General features: G+C 50.8%; 1 protein-coding gene across 1 annotated transcript in view; it reads right to left on the bottom strand.

Moving 5' to 3' along the window:
* The window catches only part of CACNA1E (calcium voltage-gated channel subunit alpha1 E), a 105,105-nt gene that overhangs the window by 23,159 nt on the left and 69,360 nt on the right, over positions 1–12,586 (bottom strand). Inside the window, exons 23-33 of the mRNA XM_054384678.1 lie at positions 12,093–12,222; positions 11,083–11,142; positions 10,643–10,749; positions 6,056–6,067; positions 4,546–4,642; positions 3,253–3,413; positions 2,737–2,874; positions 1,993–2,194; positions 1,648–1,812; positions 1,111–1,221; positions 40–123 (exon numbers count right to left, since the gene is read on the bottom strand). Coding sequence (XP_054240653.1) covers positions 40–123; positions 1,111–1,221; positions 1,648–1,812; positions 1,993–2,194; positions 2,737–2,874; positions 3,253–3,413; positions 4,546–4,642; positions 6,056–6,067; positions 10,643–10,749; positions 11,083–11,142; positions 12,093–12,222 — 1,267 coding nt within the window. The remainder of the gene's footprint in view (positions 1–39; positions 124–1,110; positions 1,222–1,647; positions 1,813–1,992; positions 2,195–2,736; positions 2,875–3,252; positions 3,414–4,545; positions 4,643–6,055; positions 6,068–10,642; positions 10,750–11,082; positions 11,143–12,092; positions 12,223–12,586) is intronic.

Raw genomic sequence — 12,586 nt, 5'->3', positions numbered from 1 at the left:
CACAGCCGTACACCCTGCTGCTCCCAGCCCCTGCTTCACCTTGGTGTCTGTCAGGATGATCTCCGTAATGCTGCCGATGACCGTGATGAAGTCAAAGATGTTCCAGGTATCTCGGAAATAATTCTGCAAGAGAAAGGAGAAAGGGAACATGGATTGGAGCTCGGGAATGGCAGGTCTGAAGGGAGCTGGGATGTGGGCCAAGGCTGCTTGTGGACAACGGTGATGGCAACAGAGACCTTATCACCTATTTGTATGCGGCCACAGCATGGATCACTGTCCTGTGTCTGAGACAGTGACAGATCTGAGCATGCCTGCAGCAAGCAACTTCTCCTGGGAGATGACTCACCCACCCAACAGGCCAGGCTGGTGAATGGGAGTGGGAAAAGCAGCCAGAACCAGTCCTGGTCAGGCTGCTACAACTCATCAATGCCAACCTTCACAGCCATGAGGATGCTTTACTCTCCTCTTCATCAGCATCGGGACCCACCTCAGACCCTGATGTTTGCGCAGCAGCTGGTGCAAGACCAGACCTGACCATGGCCCATGCTGCTGAGAGGAGGGAGGGTGACTAGAAACCCTCCTGCTAGTGGACCTCATCTCCCAGTATAGATTAGAAACAGGAAAGAAACAACGAAAGAACAAATCTGACAGCTGCTCATAAGCAGCAGGGTAGCTGAAGAAAAGGGAATCCATGGCTTCAGATCTTAAATGATAGGACTTGAGTGTGTGAACTAGGAAGGGAGAACTCACTGCTGGTCAGGTCTGGTCCAACTAATACAGCCCAAGGGCAGCAATGAAACAGCATCGCATTGCTATGGAGGACAAGGAACCACAGCCACCAACATGATGGCAGTAGCTTCAGCACAACTGTTGCATGGGTCCAGAGAAACAAGGCAAAAAGTCAAGCAACAGTGTAGCTTCCCCCACCAGCATCTGGCAATAGGAAGTTCAATGAGAACCAAAGAAGCCATTCCAACCTAAAAGCAGCTCTCAGGCTAGGACCCAAAATAAATAGCAACAACCTCACATTATTAACACCTCCTCTATGTGGCCTGTGTGCTGCCAAAGCCTAGATTAACACCCTCATCAAGAACAGGAGCAGCCACTCACCAGGAAGCCAAAAGCAATGATCTTGAGGACACACTCCAAAGAGAACACCATGGTGAACGCAATGTTCAGGTACTTCAGGGCCAGCTCATAGGTGTATGGAGCAGAGTAGTACTGATGGAAAGAGAGAGACATTGATAGCCAGGAGGGAGCCTGCCAGCCTCTTGGTTGATGTCTGTCCCAGGAAGACCTGTACTGATCTATGTTCCTTGCCCTGAGTGACTCAAGGCTGTCCCCTCTCTATCCCACTTTCCAGGACAGCTGCTGCTCCTTCTAAGAAGGAAGCACAGAGTAAATTCAGATCTTTCTGCGGTAGTTAAGAGGTCCAGACAGTCTGGGTTATCTCATTTAGGGAGTATCAATCTTGCCTCCAGTTTGGGTCATGTGGTGTTTTAAGTGCCTATGCCAAGGGCATACGTCCTCAGACTCTTGTCTCAGAGCATCTCCTAGAAACAACAAAAATACCTTCCACTCCCATCCTGACTGATCCTCCTTCTCCCCACTGGCCCAAAGAGGACAGACTCGCTCTGACAGGCTCACCTTCATCATCAGCACCACGGTGTTCAATGCTATCATGGCCATGATGGTGTACTCGAAGGATGGGGAGACCACGAAGTGCCAGACTCGGTACTGGAAGGTGTGCCGGTTCTGGGGCATGTACCGCGTGAGGGGCTTGGCGCTGATGGCAAAGTCAATACAGGCCCGCTGGAAAAAAACAGCATGGATTAGACCCTGGCTGATGGCTGCCACACTTCTCTCCTCCATGAGCTGGGCAGGCAGGTGGCTCATCGCTTTCTTACACTTTTTCAACACCCAGGAAGCTCCAAGCTCCCAAACTGCAGAAAACACATGGAAACGTCCTCTTCCGCCCTCCCCAGACTGTACCTCATTCTTCTCTAGACTGCACTCCTCCATCATTTTATCTCCTTGCTCTTGGAACGTAATGATGATGAGAGCCACGAAAATGTTGACAAAGAAGAAAGGGAAGACCACAAAATAGACAACATAAAAAATGGACATCTCCATGCGATTGCTGCGGCTGGGCCCGCGATCCTCCTCCGTCACATCCACTGAATGCTGCAGCACCCTGTGGGCAGACAGGAGAAGAAAAGCAACCAGAGATATGCCCATCAGGACTGCCACCACATGGTGCTTCTCGGGGGACCCACTTTGTCCACAGTTGCAACAATGGTAAGATAAACCTTTGCCTTAATGTGCTTTACAAGGACAATTCCTAAGTGACTAGAGCTTGTTTTACTTGGGCCTCTGCTGGAAAATGGATTTTCCAGTGCTTCACCTACAGAGAAGAAAATTGCCCAAGCTCACATGGGCATGAAGAAAGGGCTAGTCCTCTGGTCTTGAGATAAGATCTACCTCAAAGCCACAGAAGAGAAGGGACCATCCATCATTTACTCCCGAAGGAAGAAGCTAACACCAGCCACAGTTCCAGCTCCATATCGGGGGCCTAAAGTTCTTTTGCCCTGATGTAATTTCTAATCCTTCCTCTCCTTCCTGCCCAGCAGGTCTCTCTTTTGCTCCCACCTGGCTGTCGCCAGTTATTAACCCAACCGCCCCAATGGGGACATGCCCACCATAATTCAAGGGGGATGAATAGAACAGAATACTCACTGGGGCCAACCCTCGCCCGTGGAGACTGTGAACAGGGTGAGCAAAGCCCAGATGATATTGTCGTAGTGAAACTCATGGCGTTTCCATTCCCGGCATTTCACTTCCATTTTGTTCTTCTCATGATCCACATAGTTGCCTCTGCAAGGTGGAGAGAGAGCAGTGACCTTGGTTTTTAGGCTGCCAGACTATGAGACAGCAGTTTTAAACCCTGGAGACAGCATGTGTGTATGGTGGGGACACAGACCCTGGAGGGAGAAATGAGGAAAAGGCAGATAACAACTGTGGGGAAGGAGAAAAGAGAACAGGATCAAAATAGAGGGCTCTGCATCCTGCATCCCCTGCAAGGATGTCCAGTGCTGACATAGCAATGGGAAAAAGGCTCAGGCCAAGACATCCACCCCAAGAGACTATGGCCAAGAGCTAGTCATGAGCAAGGAACCCAAAGATGACATTACTCAGCACCCTGCCTTTGCCAAAGGTGTCAGCAGCACTGGACCTACTGAACAGGGCACCTACATGCAGTCCTTCTCTGTGTCCTTAGAGCTGTCAGTGCAGTAGAAAAACTTCCCCTTGAAGAGCTGGACAGCAATGACAGCAAAGATGAACATGAAGAGCTTGTAAACGATGAGGATGTTGAAGACATTCTTGAGAGAAGTCACCACGCAGTCGAAGACAGCCTGCAGGAGAGGGCACAGCTCACCATGGGGTTTTAGCAAAGGGCAAGATCAAAAGCTTCCTCAAGACTACCATTGAGAAAGATATTTCCTATTCCTGGGGTGGAAAGGAGGGAAGACCTGGGCTTTCTCTTCCTCAAGGGACTATTTCATGAGTGACATATGCAGACACATGGACATCAAGCAGCCCTCGAGACAGCAGCAGAGACAGATATTTATATCCTCCAATGTTCTCTGCAACCAGGTCAGCAGACAGGGGACAGCCCTGATGATGCAATTAGCAGCTCTCAGGACCAATTAGTAAACACTTCTTTGTTTCATACTATCCCAAATAACAAGGCAGAGCAAATTTCCTCTGTCTGCGGTGGCCTGTGTAGCAGCACCTCCCAGGCTGTGCTCTCAGCCCTCCTTCTCACAGCACTTTAAGAAGGAGAGAAATGTCCTTATTCCTACTTCCTGGTGAAGACAAAGGTGTCCAGAAATGACCTGACACAGGCTAATCCATCCACTGATTGGAAAGAAGAGCTGGGGTCAAAACTTATGTCTCTGAGGTGCACCCTGGGTGTTATCCATTAGCCAAACATCATCTTGTGCAAAAGCCTCAGGGTTTCCTCAGTCTCTTACTCCTTTCTGGCTCCATACTCCACCAGATAAGGTGGGAAATCCATAATCCTACCTGTGCTGCATAAATAATCCCTCTATTCAGGTGGGAAATCTTGCTTTGGTACAACACCATGACAGCACAGCACACAAAATCCTGTTGTTTGCAGGCTGCTCTGGTGGGAAAGATAATGAACTTTGGAAAGAGATTTGAGCTCTATCAAACCAGGGCAGCTTATTTTATCCAAAGAGCATCTGGGCTTTGGTGTCTTCTGCCTGCTCTAGACTCACTTTCCCTGGTAGAGGAACTAACTCTGACGCCTTGCAAGCTCCAGACTTGCTTGCAATGACTCATTTCACCTCCCAATATGAAGGAACCTGAAGGATGTTGTTTGAAAATGGGGCTCCTAAACCACAGCAAATGCTTTGGAAGTTATTTGCTCATCTCTCACAAGCAAATCGATGCATGTGGTCCCAGCACCCACCAGTCCATGCTGGAGAAGACAGATGGAAGGCAGGAGGTGGGGATCATTACCTTCAGCTTGGGTAGTCTCTTGATGGTTTTCAGGGGTCTCAAGACCCGTAGCACACGGAGAGACTTGATGGTCTTGATATCCCGGCCTTTGTTGGTCCTACCATGTTGGAGGGAAGCACATGGACCAAGAAATAAAACAGAGAAACAATGACCTTAAAGACCTGTGCCTGAAGCTCAGGGATTTTCATCAGCTGACAACACACCCCACCCCAGCATGCATAAGGATGGGAAGAGGAGAACCAGCAATCACAAATGTGCAATTGCTGAGTGCTCAGCCCACCCAAAGGAGTCTCCTCCACCACATGTGCTGACAGCTGGCAGAGATGAAAAATGAAGCAATCCCTCTCCTCCTCAGCACTGGCACCTTTCTCCTCAGATTCACCTAGGGAAGGAGCTGTTCTGAGCTTGGTTTCTTTGCACAAATCCTGTCTCTTACGGCTTTCTGCCTCATTCCATCAGTGCTACCCAACTTGATCAGCCTAGTCTTCCATTTCACACCTCAGCCCTCTCTTTCCTTATCCAGCTGCCTCCACCCCAAGTCAGCTGAGGGAGGGAGAACCTACTATCAGGATTATTTAGAAAAGCAGCACTGAAAGCCCTCTTGACCCTCATTTCATGAACATGGTGGTTAATCCCACAATGCAAGGGTTTTTTTTTTATTTGTCTTTTAAGTGAAGCCCATGGGCTGGATCCAAGGATGTAGAAGAGAGGTTCTGGTGAAGGTGGCACAGTTTGTATCCACCCAGCACCCCAAAAAAGCAATAAGGAAATGACTTACAATAACAGATGCTCTGAATTACACAGCTCCTTTGTGAAGGTTAATGCAACAGGGAGTGCAATAATGGGCTTAATCGTTAAGAGATGTAAACAAAACCACTAATTAATAGTCTTCCCTGGGAGCACAGCCCCACAGGTGTATGGGAAGCAGCTGCACCAACAGCCCCAAGACCCACTTTACATCTCCCATCTCCTGCTTTGTCCAGGGTCAGGGCCCAGGTAAGCAGCTGGGGCACCTGACTGCAGGCTGGGGTGAGGCTTTGATGGCAGTGCTCAGTTAGTGTAAGCTGCTACCAAGGACAACTCAATTGTAGTGCTTTACATCTGCTCAGGAGGGACCTCTTCATACCTCAGGAAACCTCCTGTGTATTTGCTTGAGGCCCAACATGAATATGGGATATAGGGCTGGATAACACCCAGAAGAAAGCCTGGCCTTGCTGTGTCTATAATTGAGACTGAGCTCATCTCAGCCCCTTGAGCTTGGCATGAACCACATCCCATGCCCTTTAAGGGCAGTGCAGGCAAAGCCCCCACTGGGACAGAGCCTTCAGCTCTGTAGTGACACCACTTCTCCTGTGTCCTGCTCCCCCTGACCATGCTTCACACCATCTCTGCAGCATAGGAGCACAATTAAGGGTCAGCAGAGGCATCAGGCAGATGGACACTTGCCTGCACCCATCCCCCCCACTCTCCCCAGGTTGGCACCCCAGGGTGACCCATCTGGCATAGTTACCCCAAAGCATTCCTGTCGGTGATCCAGCCCAGCAGCCACCAAATAGCATCAACAGAGAGAGGGGAAAAGAGAGAAGAGAGGGAAAAGGTAAGAAAAGTGTTGGGAGAGCTGCACTGGGACAACTGCAGCCTCTTGGGTAGCTGACTGCCACCCCACACCTGGATTGAAAGGCATGATGAGTAGACCATGTTGTGTCCTCCACGATGGGGCTTATCTCCAGGGAGGGACCCATCCAGCAAGCTGGGAGCCCCTGCCCTCCCTGATGGAGGTTTTGGGAGGGGGTTGCATAGTGAAAACCCTCCTGCAAGAGGAACTCAGGGACAGTGGGACAAGAGGCAACAGCAGGTGAAGCACACAGAATCATAGAATTATTTCATTTGGAAAAGACCTCTAAGGTATCTAGTCCAAACATTAACCCAACACCATCACACCCATTAAACCATGTCCTGAAATGCCATGTCCACACATTTCTTGAATGCCTCTAGGGATGGTTAACTCAATCACCTCCCTGGGCAGCCTGTTCTAGTGCCTGATCACTCTTTCAGTAAAGAAAATTTTCCTAATATCCAACCTAAGCCTCCCCTGGCAAAATTTCAGGCTACTACTTCTCATTCTGTCACCTCAAGCCAAGAGTTGGGGAGGTACCTCAAGGCTTGGCCCCAACTAGCCACAGGTAGGTGCCTCTGAGGGAACATATCTGCAAGACCACAATAACTAACTCTGACAAATCACCTCCAGCAAGAAATCCACCAATTAAGAGCTTGAGGCACAGTGTGGGATCTCTTGAAGCCCAGTAGGATATCTGATTGGACAAGTTAAGGTGGTCTACAAGGTCTCTAGATAAAACCAAAAGCCTACAAAGTAAAACATTTCTTAAAAAACATAAAAATAACCCCAGACCCTGGCTGCATGTCAGTGAAACAGGTGGAAGGTGTGTTGAAAAGGTGGTAGATCAACTCTGGAGCACTTCTGTGATGGGATACCAGACCTCTGTCCCAACTGTCACATTGGGTTATATTGCAGTACCTAGGGTCCATTGCTTCCAAACACCACTGCTGACAGGCACAAGGAGATGATTCTCAGCAAAGAAAGAACCACCTCTGCTGGGTACCTCTGGGTGGAGAATCATAGAATTGTTTTTGCTAGAAGAGATCTTTCAGATCATAAAGTCCAACCATTAACCCAGCACTGCCAGGTCACCACTAAGCTGTGCCCCTCAGCACCACATCTACACAGTTTTTAAAGGCCTCCAGGGATATGAGCTCCACCACTGCCCTGGGCACCCTGTTTTAGAACTTGAGAACTCTTTTGGTGACAAAACTTTTCCTAATATCCAATCTAAACCTTCCCTAATATCCAACCTAAACCTTCCCTGTTCCTATCTCTTGTTACTTGGAAGAACAGATCAACCCCTACCCTCATTCCAATCTCTTTTCAGGGAGTTGTAGAGAGCAAGAAGGACTCCCCTCAGCCTCCTTTTCTCCAAGCTAAACAACCCCAATTCCCTCAGCTGCTCCTCATAAGACTTGGTCTCTAGACCCTTTAGCAGCTTCACTGCCCTTCTTTGGCAACTCCTGCTTTTGCTCACCAGGTAAGACAACATAAGCTGACTGACTACTCAACCTTTCCACCAACCTTTCCATCACTCAGCCTTTCCAGCTGCTGCAAGCCCACAGGCCCAGGCATCTTATCCTCTTGGCAATGCCCCCTCCGAGTGTGCCACAGGAGGCCAAAGCAAGCAGGGTCTTTAGTTCTGGTTCTTTCAGCTAATTTGATTTGAACTCTTGGGAGATTTACACTTGTGCATCAGGCTTTTTGTTTTGGCTGCATGTGGACTGATGCTGTCGCTTTCCACGTGGCGAGTCTCAGATGGGCCAAGACAGCCTTTCACTTGGGATTGATGGGCTCTCATAAGGCAGTGGACAAGCTGCCATGGCACACAAGGAAATGGCTTTATGGGTGGCCACTTGCTTACTGATGATTTGGATGTAGTACTAAAAGCCCAGCAAGATGATGGTGGCACTGCTGGAGTAGCTCAAAGACCTCCTGCTGTTCCCACAGCTACCCAGGACCCCCGCAGGAAACCTGAACCATATGCAGGAGGCAAAAGGGGTGGAAAACTCAAACAGCACAGCATGTCCCAGCACTTCTTCAACCAGTGCTGGACCTGGCCACCAGCCACTCTCACCCACATAATCACCACAGCCACTCCATGGGTACCACTTTGTCCACCCAGCACTGTGGATGTGAGGAGGGGTAGAAGGAGGACATATCCACCCCAGGCTCACATCAAAGAACTCATGGAGGGAAAATAAAAGGAGAGGGATACAGATGTCACCACCAGAGTTTTTCTTTCAAGATCAGGATGGAGGGAAGGTGGGTGACAGGTTGGGACACATGTAGCTGGCAAACATCCCCGGAGCTGTGTCAGCAGCGGGCTGCCACAGGGAGAGGCAAGTGTCCTTGTAGCTGCTTTATAATGTATAAACCCACTGGAAATCGCTGTGGTTCCTTTGTTCCCCTCACATCTGAAGCCATGAGATCATCTGCCCCAGCAGGAGCCACTGTCAGATGTGGGGGAGAGGGACAATCCCACAGGTTTACATTGTAGAGAGCCCTCATCTGCAACACAGGTGACTCAGTATCTAGCCAGCTATGGCTATACGAGTGGGCAGGAGACACAAATACTTGCTGCAAAAGGATGTGGAGATGCAAAGGTACTTTTCATGGGAGGGGGTTCAGTGCTGTGGCTGAAGGGGGTGCTCACCCTTGAGAATTCAGCTGCACCATGGCCAGAGGGACCTGTCTTTCCTTTGGGAGGCTGGGTGGAGGCAGGCAGGTGGCAAGCAGGACTGGAAAGGGCATTGGAGCTTCCCTTCATGCTTGGCACTGGCAGGCAGAGACCCTGCCAGCTCCAGGGGCCATCCCAAAACTGTGTCACCTTTGTGGGGTGGAGACAAGGAGACAGTAAGCACCAATTATGGTACTGTTAGTGGTGGTGAGGACACTCATTCACCCGGGAGCAAGCTGGGCCATCAACCTATGTTCATCCAGCCATCGAAAAGCCATGATGAAAGATGCCTTGGAAAGAAAAACCTTCCTTGTCCTCCTAAAGACCTTCAAACCACCCAGCACATCTTCAGGCTGCTGATGCCCTTGAGCCCTCACAAGACATGCTCTGAGGGGCTGCCCTGGCAGAGAGGAGATCAGTCAGAGCTTGGAGATGCTCAGTTCATCCTCACTGTAGTCTGGGTGGCCTACCTGGTGCTCAGAGCCAGCAGGACCTGCCCCATGCTGGTCTTTGGTCATCCCCCTGCCCAGCCCAGGGGCTGGTTCATCCCTGTGCCGAGCAAGCTGAATTCTCCTGTGCTCTTCCTGAGGAGAGAGCAGCAGCTGCAAGCACTGGGCAAAGGAAGGGGTGAGGAGGGTGAGGAAGGCAAAAGCAATGAGGCAGGGAGGGTGCAAGTGGGTGAGAGCAAGGGGAAGGAACTGCCACCCAGCCTGGGGTGGGATGGGAGGGATGGATTATGGGCTGTAATCCATCAAGTGGCCTCGGGGCTCAGACCTGGCCACCCCAAGAGCCTGGCACAGTACCTGGACAAGGACAGGGCTCCAGTCTGCGTGGCTGCCAGGCCCTCCCTTCTCACCGGCACTAACACCACTGCCGCCAGTGACAAAGGCACAAAGAGAGAACAACAGTGTGACAAAGGAGTGTGAGCCTCTCCTCTCTTCTCTACTTCCACAGGCACTGATGGGGCCCTGGGGACCAGGGGGTGCCCCTTGCCCGTGTCACATTGGCACCCACTCTCTGGGTACCAGCACCTCCCTGTGCTCACACTACACCACCTGACCCAGTTGGCAGCATGGAGTAGGGCAGAGGGACATATGAAGCTCATCCCCATGTGTTCCTGCCCTCCATGACATGGGCACAACAGACATCAAGCCACTCTGTGCAGGAGGACCCACAAGTGCCACAAGCTCAGTAGCAGAGCCCAGCTGCAAGGTGATGCTCAGCGAGGACATGCTCCAGAGCAAACACAGCACCCTGCCCTCAGCACAATGCTGCAGAGGGAAGTAAACATAAACCCCACCAGTTGCATCCCTGTCTCTGCAGGGCTCTGGGGCAATGCTTTTCCTTGGAGCAGAGGAAAAGCCACCAGTTAGAGGTACCATTTCCAGCACTAACATGTTCAGAGGACAGCTCCACCTGGCAGACTGCTGCTATTGCTGTCTCTGTGAGACCCAGAATGTGAAGCAGGTAACCAGCTCTGCCACCTTTTCCCCTAACAGCCTCTTCTGTACTCTTTCAAGACCACTTTCACCACCAACCTCATCCTAGTATCTCCTACTTGCTTTGCTTTGCCCCTGCCTGCTTGCTCACCAGCATTGATAAACAAGGAGAAATACATCTCTGGAGCAGCCAGACACTGCTACCAGGAGACATCCCAGAACCAGAGCTGAAGGGTGCAGAGAAATGAAAAAAAAAAAAAAAAAAATCAGGGAGTAGCAGCCATAACACACCATTGCCTCCTCCTCCCACCCCAGTCAAGAGAAGGTTAAGAGCTGAGAAGGATGAGAGCCACTTACGCCAAGGCAAAGGCCACCAGCGCTCCCACCACCACGATGAAATCCAGGATGTTCCAGAGGTCTCGGAAGTAGGAGCCATCCTGCAGGATCAAGCCCTGATCGATCATCTGCAGGGGGGGAAAGGTGAAAAAAAAACAAGCAGAGAATGAGCAGCTCAGCCATCAAGTCAGAGTAGCTGCAGGCTGGGGACAGGGACATTGCTGGGGAGCAGAAGATCTGGCTCTAGACCCTGGCTGTATGTCTCGGAGCAACATATATTGGGAGCCTGGAGACCAATAAAAGCAGTGCTGATCATTTTCAACTCCTGCTGCTAAGAACCAGGTTTTAAAGTCTTCATCATCCAAATTTAAGACCAGGACCAGAACCAAAAAGCAGAGCTGGTTCCCATGTGGATGCAGGACACAGCATCCCCAGTGAAGCCACCTCACAAGGTCTCTTACCTTGATAACCATCTCAAAGGTGAAGACACCGGTGAAGACGTAGTCAAAATACCTCAGGACCTGCAGAGAGAGGGCATGGCAGCTCTGCAGCAGCTGCCATCAAATGGGCTTACTGATGCCCACCCAGACCTCATTACCTCCCTGTGCTGGGACTTGCGTGGCTCACGTGCAGACCAGAGGGTCAGTTTGCTTGCCCCAAACCCAGTCTGTTCCCTAAGAGTTTGGGACAGCCATAAACGCATAGTGTGTAGGCAAGAGATAAACATTTCCCATGCATGGTGCAAGAAGCTCTGAAATCATGCTGCAAGCTGGAATCATGCTCCCCCATACCAGTCCCTGTGCACACCAGAATCTTCCCAGTTTAAGCTACTTTACTGTTGAGAAGGCACCTTGGTCGGCTCCCCAGGCTGTACACCGTGTGTGTGGAAGGCTGAGAGGGATTTCCAGGGTTCATTAAGGAAGGGGATGGGTAGAACTGAGAGATTTGGGGCTATTCAGTCTGGAGAGGAGAAGGCTCTGAGGTGACCTTATTGTGGCCTTGCAGTATCTTGAGGGGGCCTACAAGAAAGCTGGTGAGGGACTTTTTAGGATGTCAGGTAATGTTAGGACTAGGGGGAATGGAACAAAACTAGAAGTGCGTAGATTCAGATTGGATGTTAGGAAGAAGTTCTTCACCATGAGAGTGCTGAGCCATTGGAATAGGTTGCCCAGGGAGGTGGTAGAAGCCCCATTCCTGAAAGCTTTTAAGGCCAGGCTGGATGGGGCTCTGAGCAACTTCACCTAGTGTGAGGTGTCCCTGCTTATGGCAGGGGGGGTTGGAACTAGATGATCCTTGAGGTCCCTTCCAGCCCTGACAATTCTATGATTCTAAGTCAGACCCCACGGCACAGTGCAGGAGCTGCCACCCAACTGGACCGATCCATCACCCATATGGATCCCACCATGGAAGATAAAATCCTCCAGGCCCCTCTGCATGCTGGCTGGGGGAAGCAGGGGAGGTTTGCAATCACTTTGTTGCGGTCGGAGTTGGTGAGGACAGGATCCTCAGCCGCGAGGGCGATGCTGCTGGCGGCGATCACCAGGAGGATGCACATCTCGAAGTAGCGCAGATTCACGATGTAGTGGCAAGCCCTCCGCACCCTGCCAGGAGACAGCCCACACCCCGACCTCTGAGTCCCAGGCATGGCCCACCTGCAAAACCCACCCCACATCACCAGCTTCCAGGGCAGAAAGGTGGCCAGCAAAGTCTGAGGAGCAAAACAAGAGAGCTGGAAGGATGGTTTGGGCTTGCTGATCATTTTGGCTCAGCTGTCCCAGCCCCCAAGACACCCCACAACCAACCAAGGGGAGCCCCAGAGAAAATGAGGTGCTAATTCTTCTAGCCTGATGGAGCTGGACAGGAGCTAAGAGGGAGCAGAAAAGTGCAGAAAAAGGTATCAAGAATTCAATAAAAATCAGAGCTGGCAATCAGCAGTCAGGAGTAAAAACTATGAGTGTGGTTGGA

This window comes from Indicator indicator, chromosome 10, assembly GCF_027791375.1.
Source record: "Indicator indicator isolate 239-I01 chromosome 10, UM_Iind_1.1, whole genome shotgun sequence".
NCBI classification, from domain to species: Eukaryota; Metazoa; Chordata; class Aves; order Piciformes; family Indicatoridae; genus Indicator; species Indicator indicator.
The sequence above is the reverse complement of the archived record's forward strand: the minus strand, read 5'-3'. Positions and strand labels throughout refer to the sequence as shown.